Genomic DNA, 22,276 nt, shown 5'->3' on the forward strand with positions numbered 1-22,276 from the left:
CTCCCTTACTTAAGTTTGAATATAATATAGCTTGCTTTCTATCCCAAATACCTGGAAATCTAATTTCGGAAAGATATACTCATAACAGAGCGTTTAGGTCAAGAATGTTCATAAGGACATCATAACTATATACCTCATAAGGAACAATTTCCGCTTGATATCCTGGATATTTTTGAATATATTTTTTTAATTAAAGTTCTCAAAAGTATTATCAAAAGTGATTTTTTAAAAATATCTCCAATTAATTAACTAATTAAAAGTATTATATTTTTAAAATTAAATAGTTTTTCAATTTTTTTGAAGGAATTGAGATACTTCCCACGACAATAAAATTGGGAGGTTTACATTATGACTGATCTTAGCATGCAACAGAACAAATAACAATTACATGCATAGTATGCATTCAGCACCAAAATCCAAAAAATACTAGAAAAAATTTTGTTTGCCTACTTTTATTTAGGAAAACAATTCAATCATGGTGCTTATATGCGTTTGTATCTACTGCTTGTATATATCTTCCATTATGTTTGCTATCATAAACGCTCAAACTAACTTTACCCTTTCTCCCTCGTATCTGATAGAATGTATTTTCATGAGGAACGAAGAACAAATTCTTGAACTCATGACCGTTGTAGTTTGTTATCTCAATAGTTTTCGTCATTACATCCAAATAAAAATTTTCAGTAAAAATAAAACTAACGTTAAAAATTTCTCATAACATAAACGTTCTCATTGCTTTATAACTCTCTTCCTTGGTTTCTTTTTAGTTGCTTTCTTCACGTCTGTCTCCAACTTGACTGTCTTTCTTCTTCGTCCGTAATGATACCAGTTACTTCCACCAGTCAATGGGTCAAAATGGTCTTTCGTAAGGGTTTCCATACATTCCATAGGGACCATACGGAAGAACTACTGGTGGAGAAGAAACATTTTCTTTAGTTCCATCGAATCTATTTAAATGCATTGTTTCACCTTTTCATCTGGTCATTAAAGTCTTTTGCGTGTTTTGCAAACTCATCGTCCTTTCCTAAAGCATTTTCTGACTCAGTCGCAACCAAATTGGATGCTTTATTTATGAGCCCTATTTTATTTAATCTTAACTTCTTTGCAACCCAGCCTCCAATCTTCCTTTATTTGCATCTAATGTCTTTGAAACCCTTCCTCCACTCATTTTATTTACTGCGTCATAAGCTCCAAGTGCTTTTGCTCCAAATGCTAATGCTTTTGTTCCCATTGCGCCTAAAGCTGCCCAAGCTACCATTTACACCATATTAAAATCATCTCTCTTCAATATTATCTCATAAAAGTTCTCGTTACTGGAGAAAGTCAATGAAACATAAGCGTTCTCACGGGCTTCGCCCTCACCGCTTTGCGGTCTATCTAACTTATTTCTTATATCATCTATACGCTTCAAAATGTCTGAACAATTGCTAACATCTTCTACAACAGTTATTTCATCATGAATGACCTTCAAGAACAAGCTCATTTAATATGCTATTAAAATCATTTCAATAATGAGTCCATCCTTTCCATCTTTAGGTAGCACAACATCTTTCATTGAAGAAGGTTCGACAAGTCTTATGTTAAACTTACTGACAAAGTTTGTTATACTATAATGCTTCGGCGGCGAATACATGTAGTTTGAAAGACATAATATAGATTCTTCAGCAAATTCACTTATACTGGATTTTATAACAATGTTCTCACGAGACCAAATACCACCAATTGACAATCTTGTAAGCAATCCTGCTGAACCTTCTACTGTAAACGTCGATGGTAACATTCCACGAAGGTCATCTATTGACATCGTTGAGTCACTGTATTTAAATATTTTCTTAAAGCAATCGTCATTATCTAACCATGCAATAGCTTTGAAGTTTTCATTCGAATATACATCTGCTTCATTAAATGTAAAACCTGACTTCTTTGCAGAGACGACTTTAAAATCTATTGAGTTTGTTTCAAAATTATATGCTATGGTAACTTCTGAAGGTAATGGATGTCCTTCCGCAGTCAGTTGTTCTCTCACTACCGTTTGAAGCTTTGTATTAAAAACTTTCATGTCATCTCCTGTATCTAAGTTCACATACACAGCAACAGGGAAACTATCTTGCTTCTTTGTTTCATCATTATACCTCAAAACATTAAAGTTCTTCAATAATATTGTTCTTCCTGCTGGAATACTTCGAACCTGTCTGATTTCAATAGCTTTCTCACCTCCTACATACTCTACCCAGTGTCTTGGATATTCATAAGTATACTGACTTTCTTGAATTTTGGTAGGTTTCATCATAACGTGTTCATAGTATATCTTTATACTCTTGTCAGTTAGACTCGGTGCTATGTTCTGAATATTTCTGACTTGCATTTTTTAATGGAGATAAAATGAAGCATTTAATACATGACGTAGATGAAGACATGAATGAAACTACAGACAAACTTAACTCTTTCTCATTCTTCCTTTCAGTAAGGACTATGAGTTCTGTTCAAATGGTGTTTATTTCTATTGTGGAAAGATGGGTTCAGGTAAGACATTTAACCTCATTCGTCATATACTCATAACAGAGCGTTTAGGAAATGACTCATATTATGACCAAATCATTATATCAGCAACTTCAGACTCTATGGACTCAACAGCGAAAACATTTATGTCAAAAGTTCAAGCCTCTGTCGTTAAAGTTCCAGATAGCGAACTCATTGAATTTCTTCAACGTTACATTCGACGTAAGAGGAAATATTATGCCATCGTTGAATTTATACAGTCAGGAATGCAAAAGACTTCTGAGGAGATGGAAAGAATTATTGACAAACACCACTTACGTCAATACTCAGGAGTTTACGATATGAAACGACTTACAAACTACATTCTATCAAAACTTTCAAAATACCCCTTCAAAAATATCCTTCAAACTTTGTTAGTTTGCGACGACTTCGCCGGAAAAGGTTTAGTTTCAAAACCAGACTCACCATTAGCTAACATCATTACTAAAGTCAGACATTACCACTTAACTGTAGCAATACTTATGCAAACATGGAGGTTTTTAGCTTTAAACATAAAACGTCTCATAACTGACTTCGTTATCTTTCAAGGTTTCTCACGCTATGATATTGAACTCATTTGGAAACAGTCAGGTATAATTACCTTTTGAAGAAATTTGGGAAGCATATAAGTCTCTCATCTCTCCTCGTTCATACCTTGAGATTCATATCATGACTAATACCATTAAAGTCAAAAATATTCCATGGGAACGACCAACATTGTTTTAAAGTTAACCTTCAATTGACTGATGGTAAACAAATTCCATGCATCTCTGTCGCCATTTCTGTTAATATTTTTGCTGTCATTCATATCATCCACTTCCCCATCCGTTAACTTTTGAGGATATGCGTTAGAATAGCTGTTCTTAAATGAAGGCTTTTCACCTTTGAGAGCATAAACTCTATAACTTTCTGCATACTTTATGTTTGAACCTCCTGAGCCATCATTGACATAAATTTTTATAGGCTTCCACCCTTTGTTCATGTTCCTGCTTCTTCCCTTAGCTCTTTTGTTCAGTAGTTCTACATCTTTATACACAGCACCTGTCTCAGTGAATTCAACAATATTTTCATTCGTTAGCTTTACATTCAAACCCTTGTCGAGTATATTGTTCATTTCATACATATAAAAGGTTTTTATTCTATATGAAATGAGAAGCAAATCCATCTTAGCTGGTGCCGTTAATGTTCCAATTGAACCAACATCAAATGTTGACTCACGAACGACAAACAATATTGTCATAAAGAACTATAGTTCAGAGTGTTTGAAAGAAAAAGAACCAGAACTTAAGTCGGGATTCGGTCTTGATGACGCCGTGAATTTAAACTCAGCTTCAAACGCTAACGCTACATCAGATGTTAAGTTAGAGTATCCACCACTGGACCAAATTCTTTCAAGAGAAGCCAACGACAACCCTTACACAAATGTTCAAACAAATCCTTCAGATAACGTAGACCATTACCTTCTTCAGTTATACCAAACAATTTTACTCAAAGACGATAAGAAGCTTTTGACAAATCTTATAAGTAAGAACCAAATAATTCTAACAAAGGAGGACCTTGAAAATGTTATCTCACGAATAACAGGGAAACAATGTGTCATTGACTATCTCGACCCTGAAATCGAATGCTGCGGTCAAACTCCACTATTCATGAAAATAGGTAACATCCGCATCATTGAAACACCAGGAACTACAGGAGTGAGTTTAAGTATAAATATTCGAACGAGTATACAAAACTTTCAACAGAATATAAACTTTGTTTGAAATATGTTTTAGTAAATTAAAGCAGTCAGGAGGGCTCTTTGAGCCCATCTTGGCGCTTTGCGCCGTCAGTCAAAAAAATTTCAAGTTAGCAATTTGTAATATCTATCCAAAACTTCTTCAACAGTATCGAACTCATCTTCATAATGCAAACCTAATCTTATTGACTTGGTGCAGTTTTCACTAACACAATATTTTTCTGTTCTCTTGACTGACATAACTAATTCATTTGTTTCATCAAACAGCAACAACCAAAGTTCATGACCTAAAATATAACATTCATACTTTATATTTTTAGCTCTGAGTTCTCTTGTAAGCTGTTGCATTTAATATTTTCTAAAAAGTCAACTTCAACAGTCATTCGCACTGGTGCCTTCAGTTCTACAGGCTCTCCTTGAAAGTCAACAAGTCTGAATTGCATGTCTTTCAAATTATGAGGACTAATGCGAACCCATTTACCTAAATGAGTTGCTATGACAGGAACGTTTGGAATGAACATTGAATTGACTGCATAACAGAAGGATTTATATTCTACTGAACCTTTACTATTAACTCCTGAAATGCTTGTGACATTAGCTATTTTAGACTCAATGTACAAACAATTACCATAACATACGTATGGAACAGATTTCATCTCAATCGTTTTGTCAACACTTTTCAAAGGAAATGTCATATGGTATGCTCCCAGAAGTTGTACTCTATGACTCATTCTTGGTATCTTAAACTCCTTCGCATAACTGAACTTCAAAACTCCTGCAATAAGTTTAACATTCATTAAGTTTTCTTCGTTATCCTTGTTTATTGTAGTATTTATGAGAGCATTTAACACTCCAGCTAATGTTTCCATCTTATATTCTACATTATTGTGAAATCTTATTTCGTGCTTCTTTCCATCTATTTCAATCTCCATGAAATCTGTTTCATCTGTTATAACGAATGAAGCGATAGTATTGAAGTCAACCATTCTGAATGCAAGCGCCTCATTCTGTAGACCTAAGTTTGTTTGTAGCTTTACTGTCCCGTATTCGTTTGGGTCTGTACTTTGCAAATAGAACAACATTTTATTCTTATTAAAATATGAGTATAGCTGCATATGCGTATGAAGCTGACAGAGCTAAACGTTTATATTTTGGTCAATACTCTCTCACACTTACTGACAAATATATTGTTATCACTGATGGAAATACTGAGAAATACATAACATGGAAGGACTATGAAAAGTTTGACCCTATTTTAACTCCATGTACTATGCCGTTTATAAAGGACGGTGAAATTATTGAAAAAGATAATACAACCGTATATAGGTCTGTTTATGAAGCATTAGAATATATGTTGAATCATAACCCAAAAAGATTTGACCCAAGCACTACACCATGTGCAATGCCTTTTATTAAGGACGGTGAAATCGTAAGAGTTCCGGATTCAACGGTTTACACAGCTGTTCAAAACAGTTTACAAAACATTTTAGCGAATATCTTTAATTCAGAAACTACAGAAATAAAATTACCATATATAACAGATGCTAAAGAAATTAAATCAAAAACGACAACATTATTTACGTCACTTAATGATTTAATGACTTATATCATTAATATTCCTGCACCAACTACAGCATTTGATCCAAACTCGACGGTTTGCAGTGTACCTTTCATAAATGACAGTTCATTAATTACTTTAAGGGATTCGACAGTAAATGAATCATTAAAGGCGTCATTAATGAAAATCATTGATTTTAACTCATTCACGAATACATATAATTCATTCATTAATGTTTCATATGCTTCTAAAGAAGGTGAGCCAAAAACTATCGATAAAGCGGTGTATGAAATAAAAGCATCAACGACGAAATTGAATTCGTTAACTTTTGACGGTGATAGTTTCGTTAATGACATAACATCGGGGAAAACAATTTTAACGAAAGAATACTTAAAATCTCATGTTAGTGAGTTCGTTGAAATTGAAAAAGAAGGTGGAATTAAGTTCGATCCACTGAATTTCATTTTCAGCTTAGCGAATGCGGGTGTTAGTTTCGCTGAATGGACAACTATACAGAGTGAAATAAATGCAATATGGACGTTTTTGGGGTCAAAAGCGGGAATGGGTGAGCTTGTAAATGCTGCAAGAACATTAGGTGAAACGGAAATTTTGTAGATGGTTTTAAAAGACTTGTTTCAAATGTTTTAACAAACACAAAGAAATTATTTAGATATACCGTACATAACGGACGGATTTTCGAACAGATAGCAACAAACCCTCCGGTTATGGCTGCGTTGATGATGGTTAGAGATATAAAACCACGTAACGACGGGAACGAAGAACATGAACACCAGGATACTGGTCGGGTTATTCGAGACATTAAAAACGTGTATCCTGAAGTTATTGATTTATTTAGAGGAGTTAATGATTCAATTTCAAAACATTCTATAACCCTCGATGAAGAGAATAAATTAACAGATTATATATTCGTCATTATTGCAGAATTAATGAAGAGAATAAATGAAAAAGGAATTGGTGATATCATTAATGTCAGCGATGTAATGATGAAAAGAAATTTTGACTCATTATTTACAAAACCGAAAACAGAATATAGTCTTTATGACGTAATTACCGAATTAATGAAAAAGATTAATGGTAATAAGAGTTCTGGCGGAAGAGTTGAACTTGAAATAAATGAGATAGAAGCCGAAAAAACAGACAAAAACCACGTTCATTATATAACTTCAGACGAACAGATTATAACGGACTACCATGGATATTTAACACGAAGTGATGAAGCGAAGACAAAAAATGTTAATGAAAGAAGATATAAATACATTCGTGCTAAAGGTTATGACATAAGCTGTACTGTACAGTATGATGTAGCTAAAGCACCAGAAGCATTTGGTTATACCGGTGAAATTTATGCCTCTACTTTCAATGTTAACGGTGTATTAGTTGAACCAAGATTTACATTGAGAGTTAAGGCAAAAATAACGTTTGAAGATGCTATTAAAAGTAAAGCTGACAAAGTTGAACTCGAAGCAATGAACAAAGTTTTGAAATCTCATAAACACAATATCTCCGATATAAATGAACTTCAAGCTACATTAAATAGTAAAGCTGACAAGAACCATACACATGAATCCTTCACTACTGTTAGAGCAGACGATGTAATATTGAACTATACCCTTGGTTCAAGTGCACCTTTAGAGAATCCAAGTACAAGCGTAAAAGATACACTAAACTCCTTAAATAGTAAATGTATGAACATTGAAGGTCATGTCAGAAACTTTGAAACACATGAACTACCAGCAATGTTAGATAAAAAAGCAGATAAAGAACATACACATGAATCCTTCACTACTGTTAGAGCAGACGATGTAATATTGAACTATACCCTTGGTTCAAGTGCACCTTTAGAGAATCCAAGTACAAGCGTAAAAGATACTCTTAACAATTTAGATAACAGTTGCAGGAATATCGAAGGTCATGCCAGAAACTTTGAAGCATATGAACTACCAGCAATGTTAGATAAGAAAGCAGACAAAACAGAGCTTCAAACATTAAAGACTGAAATACTTCAAACATTATATCCTGTTGGTTCTATTTATACGTCAATGAACTCAACAAATCCAGAAACAGTTTTAGGTTTTGGTACGTGGAAGCAGATTGTAGATAAATTCTTATACTGTGCTAAATATTCAAAGCAAACAGGAGGTTCGAAGAAAATTAAAGAAGCAAACCTTCCACCGCACACTCATACAGGAACTACAAACACAACAGGTAGTCATTCACATTCAATAACAAAAAGAGGTTATACAAATCTTGCAGCAGGTTCGGATAGACAGGGAATGCATAGATATGATATTTCAAGTGACCCAGTAGATTCAAGCGCAGGTATTTTCTGTGGAACCGCAGGAAATCATTCACACACTTTCACAACAAATCCAACAGGCTCGGGTGCAGATTATATGCCACCATTTGTGACTATATTCGCATGGTACCGCGTTCAATGAACGCGCTTGAGCCTAGAATAAAATCTTTAACTTTACATAAATGAGCTTGAAAGAAGTATTCGAACAACATCCATGGAGGTCATTTAAGAAGTTCAATGAAGCTGCAAAGAGTTGGGGATTTACTAACAGAGCTGAAGTGAAAAGGTTCTTTGACAAAATGTTGTACATCAAACAAAAATAAACCCTTACGACTACTTTTTACCAATTTACTCCAACGCTCCTGACGCATACCAATTTGACACTCTCATTCAAAGCAGAAAGGAGGACATAAACCATTCCTCATCTTCATTAATGTTAACACTCGTAAAGCATATGCATATCCAATGAGGAATAAAGGAACTCGTGAAGTGTTAAGAGTTTTACAAAAGTTTGTAGCAGAACATAGCCCAAGTACTTTAACATCAGACCAAGACAGTGCATACCTCAGCAATGAAATCACAGATTTTCTCATTAAGCATAACATAACTCACTACACTACTGAAGACATAACCATAACATACTCGGCATCATAAACCGTTCATAAGAACGCTCAGAGATTTAAACAAGAGCGAGACTTTACCGAAGAAACAATGAAACATTTTCTCGAAGTATATAATTCCTCAACACATTCTACAACAGGACATACACCAAATTCAATGACACAACAACAAGAAGAAAAAGTATATACAAAAGAAACGAAGCCAAACACAAAATATCAGAAATTCAACACAATTTACCCTCATTCCTGGTACAAAAGTTCGTGTAGTTCTTGACGACAAGCCGTTGACAAAGAAACGTTTAAGGTTAAGTAGAAACTATTATATCGTAGACTCTACGCAAGGTAATGGATATCTTATAAAAGCTGCTGACGACTCTATTGCGTTTTACCCTCGACATAAATTAGTCGAAAGTAGTAATGGCAAACTTGCTGAAACCATTGACGAAGCAAAGCGAGGAGTGGTTATTGAAATACTTGGCTATAACATAAACGATGACACTTATAAAGTAAGATATGAAGGAGGCGTTGAAGATGTTATACCATCTAAGAACTTGAGAGAGTCAAAGCCAACACATCTGGGACCATTAGAGCGGGAGTACTGGAAAGACAAAAATAAGCCAGAAAGAATAAGAAAATTCTTCTAAACTTTTTCATTAGATGTAAATCAGACATGAATAATGTTTAGGGTAGATGGTTAGATCTAACCTCATTTCTACCCTCACGAATTTTCATGAATTCCTTAAGATAGAAAAATAACGCTAATTTTTTCTAACAAATTTTTTTATTTTGTATGTAAGAACAGAAATGTCAGTCGAAGCAAAAACATTCACGAACAAATCTAATGGCGAAACATTCACAAAAGGCACTTATAACGGTATTGAAGTCTTACGTAGAGACAAGGATGGTTACATTAATGCAACAAAGATGGCAAGAGAAGCGGGAAGGTTAAACCATTTAAACAGATTTCTCAATAGTACTAAAATGCAGGAAATTCTTGAGTTTTGGATGAACGAATACGGTCAAGCCAAAAGTGGCTCGACCTCAAAACAAGCATTTTATGAGTTACTAAGGGCGTTATAAATGAATTCAAAGGTATTTACATACATCCTGACCTCGTTCATTTTGTTGCTGAATGGTGCTCTGTAAAGTATGCATTTTATGTCAAAGATATTATGGACTCCATAGACAAGAAAGTTCATGAGAAATTAGATGAAGAAGAACTTGAAGATACAGTAGAGAATGCAAAACATTTGTTTGAAGAAGAAGTTAGGAAAATGCATGAAAAACAATTAGAACATGAACGTGAGATGTGTTATGGTTATAGAGATTCTCCATACGAACTAGACCAATGGGAACAAGAAGATTTAAAGAGAGAATTTAGAGAATATGAACTCGCTAAGATAGCATTAGAAGCTGCAGAAAAGAAGTTAAATGTTTGGGGTCGTTTTGTACAAAAATATTGTGAGTAAATGAACCATTTATTTTGTCATAAACGACCAAAAATAATGTTTAGGGTAGAAGGTTAGATCTAACCTCATTTCTACCCTCATTTCTACCCTAGCCGCTTTGCGGCTCTGACCTATGGGTCTCATGAATTTTCATGAATTTCCTTAAGATAGAAAAAATAACGCTAATTTTTTTCTAAGAAAAATTTTTATTTTGTATAAAAGATATGATTTCAACAATCGGCACAACAACAATTCAAACAACTTCACCAAACTCGTTAGTCATGAATCCAACATCTATGTTAGTAGAGATGAAAAGCTTCATTCCTTCTTCATATAGTTTGTAACAGAAATACAAAGAATAAAGCAAGAACTTTTAACAAGTAATTTAGACTGTACCGCACAGGATGAAGAAAATGAACAGTATCTTTATGAAATGCAGGACATTATTGACCATTTACCCAAATTGCCTGAAATTCAGCAGCAAAAACTAACTATTCCTGAATTCGATGAAATTGAAGTGAAACCAACTGACTCAGTAGAAATAAAGAAGTTCATACGTAAAGTAAACTATGAGTTTCTAGGATATCATTGCAACCATAAAGTTATGGACAAAGATTGCGACATGGTATATAAGAACATCTCTGACATATATAAATCGGGGAGTTTAAGACATACGACAACTTTGTTTCATTAGTTGCAAAATGTGTATGGCAGATAAGAGATAAAGATAGAGAGGTAAGGTATGGAATGAACAGATAAAACCAACTGCTTCAGATTTAAAGAAAACCATTGACGCCTTAGTTGTTCTAGTTGGTTTTATTTCAATGTATAACGCAAAAACGATGCCGCAATGTTCAAAATGTAAGGCAGCAATGAGGAAATATAACTACTCCGTCAAAGAGATAGAAAGAATGCGAAACGACTATGCAGACTTAAAGAAAGAAGCAGAAAAACCAGGAGAAAATAAAATGGACATGTTAGAATTTCTGAACAAAAACTATCCAACTGCTGACGATTTCCTTCTATCTGACGTCAAGAAGAAGTATAAAGAAACTTTCGGCATTGTTAAAACATTCGATGTACTAAAAGAAGAAATAGAAGCTACAAAACTGTTTAGAGTCTCACGAATTCATAACGTTTACCATGTAAAACGGTTATAAATAATGAGGGTAGAAATGAGGGTAGAAATGAGGTTAGATCTAACCTTCTACCCTAAACATTATTTTTGCTGAAAAATGACCAAATTTCATGAATTTCATTAGTTAGAAAAATAACGCTAATTTTTTTCTAAGAAAATTTTTTATCTTGTATGTAAAGACAGTAATGTCAAACATTGAGTTTGAAACAGTTAGAAAGATAGACAATGACACCAAAGTGGTTAGAATAGGTGATTTAAACGTAAGATACTCAAAGAAATACAACAAATATTCTTTGTCAGACATTATATCTCCATCTGAAAAGAAAACAAACCACTGGGTTAGAAATGCTTCAACTCAGAAAATTTTGACAAGAAATCCTGAGCTTATGATATCGGTAAGATTCTATGGAACTACAGCATATCTCATTGACAAAAGTCTTATACCAATAGTTTTGTTAGTTAGACCCAGTTGTTGGATATAACTTCATAACTTATGGTTCATTCGATACGGAACGTTGCAGTGAAGGCTTACTTTACATCGTTCAGAAATCGAAGGACTTCAATACAAAGAGATATAAGATAGGAAGAACATATAATATAACTCAAAGATATGACTCTACAGTCAATAGAGTCAAGGTTGTGTTTGTTAATGATATGAGAGCTGCTGAAACAGAACTGCTTGAAGTTTTTGAGAAAATGTATGGTGCTCCACGAAATGTAAAGAAACGTTTGAAGTAGATGAGATAGATAAAGCTATAAAATTATTTGACGAAGTTGCTGAAAAATACATGTAAAGCGTTTATTTTTGGTCTTTTGTGAAAGTCAGAAAATAACGCTAATTTTTTTCTAACAAATTTTTTTATTTTGTATGTAAAGACAGTAATGACAACATTAGAGAACACAACAACAGTTATAGTCCATGAAGCCATAAATGAAGAATACGAGTACATACAGTATAACAAACAATTACGTCTCATTCGTTCAGTCAAAGACGATATGTACCAAATGCAAAGTATAATGAATGCTCTTCGTTCTACAAAGCAAGCATATCATTGGTTTGAAAACCAACTGACAAAAGAACTTTTAGAAGAATTTTCTCATATGATTGCTTCCCTCGGAAAACCGAGAGAAGAGATTCCGTATGAAAATCGCAAGAATTTGGCTCCTGGTTTGAAAGGTTATTATGTTCATAGACTTTTAGTAAACGCTGTAGCAATGTGGGCTTCACCTCGTTATGCTTGTTATATTTTCATGATGTTAGATGAACTATATAAAGCAGAACGTGAAGATATGGAAAAGAAACTTCATGCAAAAGATGAAGTCATTGAATCCAAAGACAAAAGCATACAGAAAAGAATACCACGTTCGGTACCAAAAGGAAAGGAAAAGAGTTATAAGTATATGATATATACTGAAGAGTTGGAGAAAGAAGAAGATAAAGATATGGTTATGTTACATTTAGTCAGAAGAAACAACAAGAGCTTTTATGACTTAGCTAAGATATATAAATCTGACAGAAACTGGTTCTATCGTGAAAACTTACCGATTTCAATGACACCGAATGAGCAAATAAAGGAACTTGTCAAAAATACTCTTCCTCAAACACACTATGACGTCAAAGGTTGCACAATACTTACATTCAAAGAAGACTTAACATTACTGAAGGAAAAAATAACAGAATATTTCGATATCTTCAAAGAGGAAGAATGAAGTCACGACAACATTAACGAAGAAGTCACGACAACATTAACGAAGAGAGAATGAGGTGAAAAAGAGGTGAAAAAACGGGTGAGATCTCACCTCTTCACCAAAAATATATTTTTGCTTAAATAGCTTCAGGGTCTATTTCTTCAACCATTTCACTTCCTTCGTCAATGTCAATAGAAGCTTCTTCAACCTTTGGTAAGAATTTCTGTATAACATCTTTGTTCGTTATTGTCTTCAGAGATGAAGGATAATATTTCACATTTGTTTCACCTTTCTTATATTCTTTCTGTTCGGAAAGATTTAAAGCAATACTGAAGAAGTCAATGTTAGAGTTCTTTATAACAGTATAATGAGTATCTTTGACATTCACGAAGAAACTCTTTTGTTTCAAAACTACTGCTAACTCTTGTGAAGTATAACGTTTGCGGTCAATGACGATAGCTAATGGTCTGACATACTGACCAAACTTAGATTCTTTCACAAACTTCTTGTTAAAGATAACATTAACATTTGAAGCATTATTGAACTCATTCTTGATGGCAGTAGCGAGAGCATTGTATGAAAAGAACTTGCAATCTTGCATGTGTTTCATTAAAATAAAAATATTAAATTATTTTGAAAATAACTTAAAAAAATCTAATCTAATTTTTTCAAAAAATATTTTTTATTTCCTACTAAAGATGTATCGGAAGTTGTCTAAGTTAGAACACTCGGAAATAAAACAACTTCTTACAGAAGCTAATATAGATGTTGCAAAACATTACGCAACAAACAAAAAAGCACTCGCTGACTTCATTAAAGACTATAATGGTGCAATAAGTTATGATAGAATTCATGAGTTCATAAAGCCGCAACGCGGCGAGGACGAAGTCCATGCAAGAGCATTTCCTTTAAATGACGTTGCTATTGACTTATATCATAGACGTTCAGTACCTCATGAAGTAAGAAGAGAAATGTTTGACATAACAAATGCAAACGTTGGTGAAACAAGAAGAAGAGACGACACACTGAAACAACAGAGAAGAGAGATGTTTAAGAGCGCTATAGAACAAGTTCGCAAAGCTAACGATGTCATTCGTTCCATTGACGACAAACCAAAAGAAGGTGAGAGATGGTTAAAGAAAGATGAAGAGAATAGGAAGAGAAATGTGAAGTCAGGCAATAGACTCATTGACTTTAACATCGAAGCTTTAGATGAACCAAACAGAGACTACTTACACAAACATTTCGGTAAGGTTTTCATGAGACTCTTAGAGAAGATTAAAATAAACTCACAACAAAGATGGATGGTATGTTATAAACTTGGTGGAAAGTATGAATGTTCTACGTTAAACCTCAATAATATTGGAACATTACTACATCAGCTCTTGAAGGAGAACTTTATATCAGAGATAGAAGCAAATGCTGCAGGTATTGTTGAAATGCACTATGACTTCTTCTTGACAAACATAAAGAATCTTACTGAAATAAAGATGTATGATTTAACTGAATATGAAGGCTTAACGATGTCAGATGTTAAGAAAGGAAAGCCACAGAAGCGACCATATAGAGATGAAAGCACACTGACAGAAAGACAGAAAAGATTATTGAACAGACTTAAACAAACAGGAGATAAACAAGATATAGATGACTTCTGGAATGAAATCCTTGGTGAAAAGAAGTTTTATAAGAAGAGAAGCGGTCAGTTCTGGAAGTATCTTTGCACATTACCTATAAATCTTGAACGCTACCAAATCTTCAATGAACTGAACAAAAGAACTGCAGCACTTATGACAGAAGACAATTGTTTCGTTTATGCTTGCATTCAGGCTGGAGTAAATGAAGAAACTATTGACCACATGAGAGAAGTCATTCGTGTTAGAGACTTTCCTCAAAGTAAAGTACAAGAAATTTCTGACGCAACAGGTATAGCATTTAATGTTACCATTGGTTATTTCGACAACTCCAAAGATAACAGAATAATTCACTACATACCAAAAGAATGTGAAACTGCTCGAACTATTGACTTACTTCTTGTTGAAGACCACTACATGCTAAATGAAAGATTACCAATGACAACATACTTCATCAGAAATTACAGAGAAATCTTGAAGGAGTGTGGTGGAATGAACATTGAGAAACAGATGAAGATTTATACAAAGAGAGAAGATAAATATGTAGTTCGTTATGATAGAACAACACCACTATGGGATGTTATGAAAACATTGTGGGAGTGCAAATATTTCGAACCTATTTCTTATGGAGAACTTTTCACATATACGACTGACTTATATAAACAGAACCTTGCACCATTTAAAGATTTGACATATGCTCCAAAGTATTGTGTACAACTGAAGAAGAAAGCCGAGTCAAAAGAAGTAAATAAAAATAAGTGCAAGTTCATTCCTGAGCACGTTTTCTTTGCTGACTTTGAGTGTAGCACAGACGGCTTTCATAAAGCTTTTAACATCTGTTATGACAGTGAAGATGGTTCAGTGAGTGAAAGCATTTGGGGTCAGAACTGTGCAACAGAATTTTTGGAACGACTTCCTGACAAGAGTTTAATATATTTCCATAACCTCAGTTATGATATAAACTTCATCTTAAGACACATGACAGAAGTGAAAGGAACTCCCATCATTAAAGGTTCACGAACAATGCAAATAACTGGCTTATATAAAGGAAGGGCAATTATTATAAAAGACTCTTACAGTGTTATAAATAAGAAGCTTAAACTATTTCCTGCTATGTTTAACTTACAAACAGGACCGAAAGAAGTATTTCCATATAACTACTACAACAGTACTTTGTTAGCAAATGACAACAGAACTGGTGTCATTTCTGAAGCATGTAAGTTTATCCGGGATGCAGATACATTCATGAAAAACATAGATTCCATCAAAGGTTGCAGAATAGATGAGAACCACTTCGACTTAGAAAAGTATAGCACATTTTATTGCAAACAAGATGTAAGAATTTTAAGAGAAGGTTTTGTTAAGTTCCGCAATGACATATTGAAAGAATTTGATTTAAACGTTTATGACTACGTTAGTATTTGTTCTATTGCTAACAAATTGTTTGAGAACAGAGTGTACTTCCCGAATGGAAATTTATATGACCTCTCAAATAAACCAAGAGAATTTATTTCACGCTGTATTCAAGGTGGAAGATGTATGCTGTCAGATAACATGAAACAAAAGAGCGAAAAGAAACTCATTGCTGACTTCGACGCTGTTTCATTATATCCATCAGCTATAGCAAGACTTTATACTTTAGAAGGTATTCCAAAGGTTATGAAGAAAGAAATGTTAAGCACAGAGTATCTCATGAGACATTTATTCGATGACGACCAAAAGGAACCCATTGGTGAAAAGTTTATATCCGGCTTCTTTGTTCTCATTAAGATAACAGAGATTGGAATACATAGACACTTTCCTTTAATAGTTTGTGACCCTGAACTAAATCCAGAACTTAACGTTCACAGAAGTTCAAACACTTGCTGTTTAATGTATGTTGACCATATAACATTACAAGACCTCATAAAATATCAAGGTGTCAAATGTGAAGTGTTGCAAGGATACTATTACGATGGAAACAGAGATATTAGAATAAGAGATGAAGTAAAGAAGTTGTCTGAGTTAAGGTTAAAGTATAAGAAAGAAGGAAATCCTTTGCAAGAAAATATAAAGCTCATTCTGAACAGTATTTATGGCAAAACTATTCTATCTCCTATTGAGTCAAAAATAACCATAGTAAATGACAAAGATGCTATAAGATATGCCATCAGAAACTACAACCATATAGTGAAGTTCGAAAGTTTGGATGGTTCAGATAAAACTATTTTCAAGTTAACAAAAAGCATTTGCAGACACTTTAACTTCTGTCCACTTGGTGTTAACATTCTGTCTATGTCGAAGAGAATAATGTGTGAAGTATTCTGTACTGCTGAAGATATGGGACTTCAAATATTTTACCAGGACTGTGATAGCATGCATATTTTCAATGAAGACATACCAAAGCTTGCAGCAGAGTTTAAGAAGAGATACGGTAGAGAACTTATTGGTAAAACATTAGGTCAGTTCCATTCTGACTTCGCAGAAATAACACCTGGAAAACAAAGTTTAGCATACAAGTCAATATTTTGTGGAAAGAAGACTTACATAGACTTACTCACTAACGATTTAAATGAAGTTGCATTCCATGCACGTTGCAAAGGTGTCAAACAAGACGTCCTTGCTTTAACAGCAAATGAAATGTTTCCTGAAGCTATACAATGCTATTACAATGAAGATAAGAACATTCACATACCTGTTGGAACATATGACAAAGACTCTGAGTTCAGTTTAATGAAACTTTACAAAGCACTTCATGATGGTCAAGAGATTGGATTTGACTTATGTAAGTCTTCTAGTCCTTGCTTTGCCGAAAAGTTTAACTTCTCAATAACGACTAAAACAAGCTTTATTCGTAAGTTGAAGTTCTGAGGTCATTTATTTTTGTCAGCAATGAGGTCATGAATGAGGTCATTTATTTTTGTCAGCAATGAGGTCATTTATTTTTGTCAGCAATGAGGTCATTTATTTTTGTCAGCAATGAGGTCATTTATTTTTGTCAGCAATGAGGTTATTCGTGATAAAAATAAGCCGCTAGCGTAGATTTTACAATACTGCGATGGTAGAGTTTAAGAGTTGTGCTTCAATGTAGAGACAGTTCTTATGGTCTGGAGGTAGCAAAACAGGTGCTTTATGGTCATGAGTGGAGAACATGTCTATCCAAAACTCACGATTGAAGCCAGTTAATTTATAGTATTTAGGGTTAGGAAGTGGTGAAGTTCTTGTATGACCAATGAACTCATTTTCAACTCCCTTACTTAAGTTTGAATATAATATAGCTTGCTTTCTATCCCAAATACCTGGAAATCTAATTTCGGAAAATCATTTTTCCTCGGAAGCATTGCATCATAATTGAAAACATTCTTGAAATCATCACTTGGTTCAGAGATTTGAAATCTTATACGTAATGGATTTTTTTCTTTTTAGCTACTTCATTGAATGGTGAGAATACAATGAATTGACAGTCATGTGTTCCATCTTCATTTGCTACAAACTCGTAATGAAAAGCTATTAATCTTTCTACAATTCCTTCTTCTTTCAGTTGTGCAAGAAAATCACGTAAAGGCTGTAAAGTTTGTACTTCAATGTTAAACTTCTTTTGAAAATTTTCGTAAAATGTAATTATACAGTCTTCTAACGTTGTATCGTCTTTAAAGTATTTGTATATGTGAATGTTTTGGGCGCTTAAAGACTGTTCGTCATTTTCTATCTCGACTTGAAGTATAAAGTCAACCTTTCTGAAAGCATGTGTTATATACATAGATGTTATGCCAATGTACTTCTCTTCATTTATGTTCACAATCCAGTCTGTTGGAAACTTAAACGTTACTCTGTTCCCCTTTATTTTGACGTCAGGGTTTTCACTACTGAACGCAACAGATAAAGGTATTTGTCTATACATTTAATTCGGATAAAAATAAACCATTTACTCTTTCTTTGCTTCAGCTTCTTTAGCTTTTGCTTCAGCTTCTTCTCTAGCTTTCTTCGCCAGCAAACGTGGGTTCTTTTGTCTTCCAGCAGCTAATGCAGCAAGTTGTTTTTCACTAAGTTTTCTCTTTGGTCTCTCTGGCTTTTGTTCTTGTTTTTGTTCCTTCAGTTCGGATAAAATTTGCTCACGAATTTCTTTCTTCAATGCTTCAACATCTATGACCTCTTGGGTCTTGTCCGTAGGGCTTGTCTGAGTCATTTGACTGCGGATAAAAATCTAACTTAAAACTTTAACCGATGTAAAATGAGCTTGTCAAAATCAGAACGAGAGTCTATTATATTAAATGACGCAAGAGGAATACAACATCCTTTCTATTACGTAAGTCAGAGTAAAGATGGTAAAATATACGTAAGAAAAAGAAAGGTTCCATTAGCGAATGCAGAAAGCGACAACATTAAGGCGCATGGCAAGGGCGAAGCCCATATAAAACCTTCTGTTCAAACTGAGCCACCAATAGAACCAGAAGAAAAGAAGCCAGATGTACTTTCAATAACAAACCAAGAGCTTATTGCAAAGTTCGTGAATTTCATTGAAAAACAAACCGAGTCAAAGAACCCTGACCCGCCAGTGAAAGAAGTTGAGACAAAAGAGAATGTACAGTTCATTGAAAATGTCAAGAAACAACTTCCACCACGAATGCCAAGAAGAAGAGTGAGAATAATGAAGTAAATAGATATTTTTATCTGAAGTAAATACATGCAGAACGAACAGCTAAACGAATTTACTCCAGCAGAGCATATTCATCAGATTCGCTCATATTTCGATATCATAGACAATGCAGTTCAAATTGGTGACACTAATAGAAAATATTCTGACGCAAAGATTCCATCACAACCTGGAACTGCTAAAGATAACACATGGGTAACATTCAATCTCTCACCTCCTGGTGAAAATATGTTGGACCTTTACAATACATTCATTACGTATAAAATGGAAGGTCAATTTATTGTAGATAAAGAAATTGGTTCAGGTTCCAATAAAACAAACCCACCAGGATTTTGGATTGGTTTCGATAACGCTTTCTATGCAGTTGCTGGATATCAAATCCTTGCAAATGGTCGTATCGTATATTCTCAAGACAACGCAAGAGAAGAAGCATATATAACTTCAAACTCACAAACTACCGAACAAATAAAGAAAGTAGATGTTTTCTCAAAGACTCGACATGAAGATGTATGGAGTCATTCGGGAACATGCAGAACAGGACAAATTGTTAGTGGTCCAATTACAGCAGGAAAATCATTTGATTTTAAGCTTCGTTTAAGAATTCCTGTTAGAAAGTTTTTACCATTAGAAGCTATAAGATTTATTCCTGCATTTGCTGGTAACATTCAGCTTAAAGTAAAGTTCAGTAGCGACGCCTTACAATGCACGTCTATATCTGTAAATGATATCGTTGCTTTCAATCCAACTCTTAAAGTTGCATTTGCTTCAGATTCAAATCCACCGACAAATAAATTTGTTCCATGGAATGAACCATTCACTATGATAACGAAGGCAGTAGAAGCTAGTGGAACAGTTACTATTACAACTGTAACCCAGCAACTATTTCGAACAAAGATGGATTTTAATGAATGTTTTATTCATCCAAAGTCATTCTCTTTAGACCCTAACATTTATACAGAACTTGTAGAACATTATACAAACGAGGCTTTATTTTTCCTGTTAAAGTTATGGATTGGATTCCTATGGACGGTTCATTCTCAAAGAATACAGATAGTTCAAGTGCAACATTTACAGCAGCTTATACGCCTATTAATGTTAAAAGTATTTGGGCACTATTTAGAAAGAAAGACAACTATTATGTTAATTTTGAGAACCCTAAGTTTAAATATCTTCAGCTTTCCATGGGAGCTTATGGAAATATGCCTGCAGAACCTGAAAAATCATATGGACCTGTATTTTATGAAATGGTTGCGAACGCCTGCAATACAAACAATGATATGATAGGATTTAATGAAGATGTTATGAGGTCATTGGTGGATGATGGTAGTGTGGAACATAAATGGGATAGCTATGACAACACACATTTCTTATGTGGTTTTCCAACAGAAGTGGACTTTTGCTTCCAGCAAGGGCAAACATCTACTGCTCCAATAACATACAAATTGTCTGTTAAAGGACCTATTGAACTAGCAACTGAAAATGTACCAAAGCCACTTATTGGATTTATGAGGGATTGTTGCTTTGCCATTCAGGTGCGTGCTAATGGCATCCCATAATAAGATTAGATGACTATAACTTAGCTACGGACGACAGTGAGGAATAAAGGATGAACGTTTATTTTAAAGCTTATAAATGAGTTCTTCATCAAGCTCTCGTGAACCTTCACCATCTATGAAACAAACTTTACCAAACGATTATGGAGAGACCTATTGAATATTTCTTACGAGCTGCACAATGGCAAAGAGCAGTCTCACCAAGGTTAGGTGTTCCACCAGCTCCTGTCAAAAATAGCATTTGGTCAAGTCCTTATATAAGATATGGTCTCCCACTAGGTTTGCTAGCTACAGCAGTAGCAGTTATGATGTTGAAAAGAAATAAAGCAAATGTTGTAAATAATACTGAAGTAGCTGAAGTTAAACAAACTCCAACACCTTCGCCAAAACCAACGCCTTCACAAGCAAAACCTTCAATGACTCCTGAACCTATGGAAGTACAAACTCCTGTTCAAAAGTCAACTCCTAAACCGACTCCAACATTTAAACCAGAACCTACTCCTCAAATAAATCGTAAAACTCCTGCGTTTCCTTACTGAAAAAATAACGTTATTTTTTATTTAATATTAAAATTTTTATTTGATTGAAATGACAAATAAAGTCACTGAAGCAATGAAACAAAAGTTTTTGGTAGAATACATTAAATCAGGAACTATTCCAGAAGGTTTTTACATTCATACTATGAAGGATGGTAGAGTTCAGTTTAGAAAGATAAAGCAACCATTAGATAGAGAAGGTATATTAAGGAAGATTAAACTTCATGAGGACAACATTGCTGAACTTAGGAAGAAGCTAGAAGAGTTGGATAAAGCAGACGACAGTGAGGAATAAAATATTTCATTAGTTTTATTTTTACTGAAAATTTTTATTTGGATGTAATGACGAAAACTATTGAGATAACAAACTACAACGGTCATGAGTTCAAGAATTTTTCTTCGTTCCTCATGAAAATACATTCTATCAGATACGAGGGAGAAAGGGTAAAGTTAGTTTGAGCGTTTATGATAGCAAACATAATGGAAGATATATACAAGCAGTAGATACAAACGGTAAGCGTGTTTCATTACATTTGTCAAAACTTATAAACATTAATTATGACAGCGACTTTGACTCAGACGATTGGAGCGACAGTAGTGATACTGAAGAATATGAACTATTATGTGAAGCACAGCAATGGAAAGAGTTGCAATACTTTTGTAAATGAGAACGTTAGTGTGAACGTTAGTGAGAACGTTAGTGAGAACGTTTATTTTTTCATGCACGTGCATTGTGTCGCGGGGAGTTGCCATGGGCAATGACCTGCGCACAATATATAACGTACAGAGAGGTGAGATGAGGTGGTTTATGTGATAAATACTTTACGTGGCAGAAATAGTTTAAGGTTATTAGAAATATTGCATATGCGATGTAAAA

General features: G+C 34.2%; 11 protein-coding genes and 6 pseudogenes across 17 annotated transcripts, besides 2 other annotated features; 13 read left to right on the top strand and 4 right to left on the bottom strand.

Moving 5' to 3' along the window:
* Window positions 1-22,276: part of a mobile genetic element that runs on past both edges of the window.
* Window positions 1,259-1,483, bottom strand: TVAGG3_0449620 (uncharacterized protein; the record flags this gene model as incomplete). Its single annotated transcript, XM_051234571.1, has 1 exon — window positions 1,259-1,483. One exon carries the CDS (start codon window positions 1,481-1,483, stop codon window positions 1,259-1,261), a length of 225 nt encoding a protein of 74 aa, XP_051104301.1.
* On the bottom strand, window positions 1,484-2,365 carry TVAGG3_0449640 (uncharacterized protein; the record flags this gene model as incomplete). Its single annotated transcript, XM_051234572.1, has 1 exon — window positions 1,484-2,365. The coding sequence occupies one exon, from the start codon at window positions 2,363-2,365 to the stop codon at window positions 1,484-1,486; it is 882 nt and encodes a 293-aa protein (XP_051104302.1).
* Window positions 1,487-21,399: a mobile genetic element.
* Window positions 2,416-2,749, top strand: TVAGG3_0449650 (annotated as a pseudogene). Its single transcript has one exon. A coding segment is annotated over exon 1 (334 nt).
* Window positions 3,900-4,321, top strand: TVAGG3_0449660 (annotated as a pseudogene). The gene has a single exon. A coding segment is annotated over exon 1 (422 nt).
* On the top strand, window positions 6,015-8,293 carry TVAGG3_0449670 (annotated as a pseudogene). The gene has a single exon. A coding segment is annotated over exon 1 (2,279 nt).
* On the top strand, window positions 8,933-9,088 carry TVAGG3_0449680 (uncharacterized protein; the record flags this gene model as incomplete). Its single annotated transcript, XM_051234573.1, has 1 exon — window positions 8,933-9,088. A coding segment is annotated over one exon (156 nt), but the record flags the coding sequence as incomplete, so codon positions are not given.
* On the top strand, window positions 9,576-10,197 carry TVAGG3_0449690 (annotated as a pseudogene). Its single transcript has one exon. A coding segment is annotated over exon 1 (622 nt).
* Window positions 10,444-11,379, top strand: TVAGG3_0449700 (annotated as a pseudogene). The gene has a single exon. A coding segment is annotated over exon 1 (936 nt).
* On the top strand, window positions 12,240-13,067 carry TVAGG3_0449710 (KilA, N-terminal/APSES-type HTH, DNA-binding family; the record flags this gene model as incomplete). The annotated part of the gene is made up of 1 exon (XM_051234574.1): window positions 12,240-13,067. The coding sequence occupies one exon, from the start codon at window positions 12,240-12,242 to the stop codon at window positions 13,065-13,067; it is 828 nt and encodes a 275-aa protein (XP_051104304.1).
* Window positions 14,537-15,602, top strand: TVAGG3_0449720 (organellar and viral DNA polymerase type B; the record flags this gene model as incomplete). Its single annotated transcript, XM_051234575.1, has 1 exon — window positions 14,537-15,602. A coding segment is annotated over one exon (1,066 nt), but the record flags the coding sequence as incomplete, so codon positions are not given.
* On the top strand, window positions 15,791-16,409 carry TVAGG3_0449730 (organellar and viral DNA polymerase type B; the record flags this gene model as incomplete). The annotated part of the gene is made up of 1 exon (XM_051234576.1): window positions 15,791-16,409. A coding segment is annotated over one exon (619 nt), but the record flags the coding sequence as incomplete, so codon positions are not given.
* Window positions 17,033-17,527, top strand: TVAGG3_0449740 (organellar and viral DNA polymerase type B; the record flags this gene model as incomplete). Its single annotated transcript, XM_001315586.1, has 1 exon — window positions 17,033-17,527. The coding sequence occupies one exon, from the start codon at window positions 17,033-17,035 to the stop codon at window positions 17,525-17,527; it is 495 nt and encodes a 164-aa protein (XP_001315621.1).
* TVAGG3_0449750 (uncharacterized protein) lies at window positions 18,054-18,557 on the bottom strand (the record flags this gene model as incomplete). Its single annotated transcript, XM_051234577.1, has 1 exon — window positions 18,054-18,557. The coding sequence occupies one exon, from the start codon at window positions 18,555-18,557 to the stop codon at window positions 18,054-18,056; it is 504 nt and encodes a 167-aa protein (XP_051104307.1).
* On the bottom strand, window positions 18,582-18,842 carry TVAGG3_0449760 (uncharacterized protein; the record flags this gene model as incomplete). The annotated part of the gene is made up of 1 exon (XM_001315585.1): window positions 18,582-18,842. One exon carries the CDS (start codon window positions 18,840-18,842, stop codon window positions 18,582-18,584), a length of 261 nt encoding a protein of 86 aa, XP_001315620.1.
* On the top strand, window positions 18,888-19,313 carry TVAGG3_0449770 (uncharacterized protein; the record flags this gene model as incomplete). The annotated part of the gene is made up of 1 exon (XM_001315584.1): window positions 18,888-19,313. One exon carries the CDS (start codon window positions 18,888-18,890, stop codon window positions 19,311-19,313), a length of 426 nt encoding a protein of 141 aa, XP_001315619.1.
* Window positions 19,341-20,913, top strand: TVAGG3_0449780 (annotated as a pseudogene). The gene has a single exon. A coding segment is annotated over exon 1 (1,573 nt).
* On the top strand, window positions 21,452-21,694 carry TVAGG3_0449790 (uncharacterized protein; the record flags this gene model as incomplete). Its single annotated transcript, XM_001315582.1, has 1 exon — window positions 21,452-21,694. The coding sequence occupies one exon, from the start codon at window positions 21,452-21,454 to the stop codon at window positions 21,692-21,694; it is 243 nt and encodes an 80-aa protein (XP_001315617.1).

This window comes from Trichomonas vaginalis, chromosome V (genome assembly GCF_026262505.1).
Source record: "Trichomonas vaginalis G3 chromosome V, whole genome shotgun sequence".
NCBI classification, from domain to species: Eukaryota; Parabasalia; order Trichomonadida; family Trichomonadidae; genus Trichomonas; species Trichomonas vaginalis.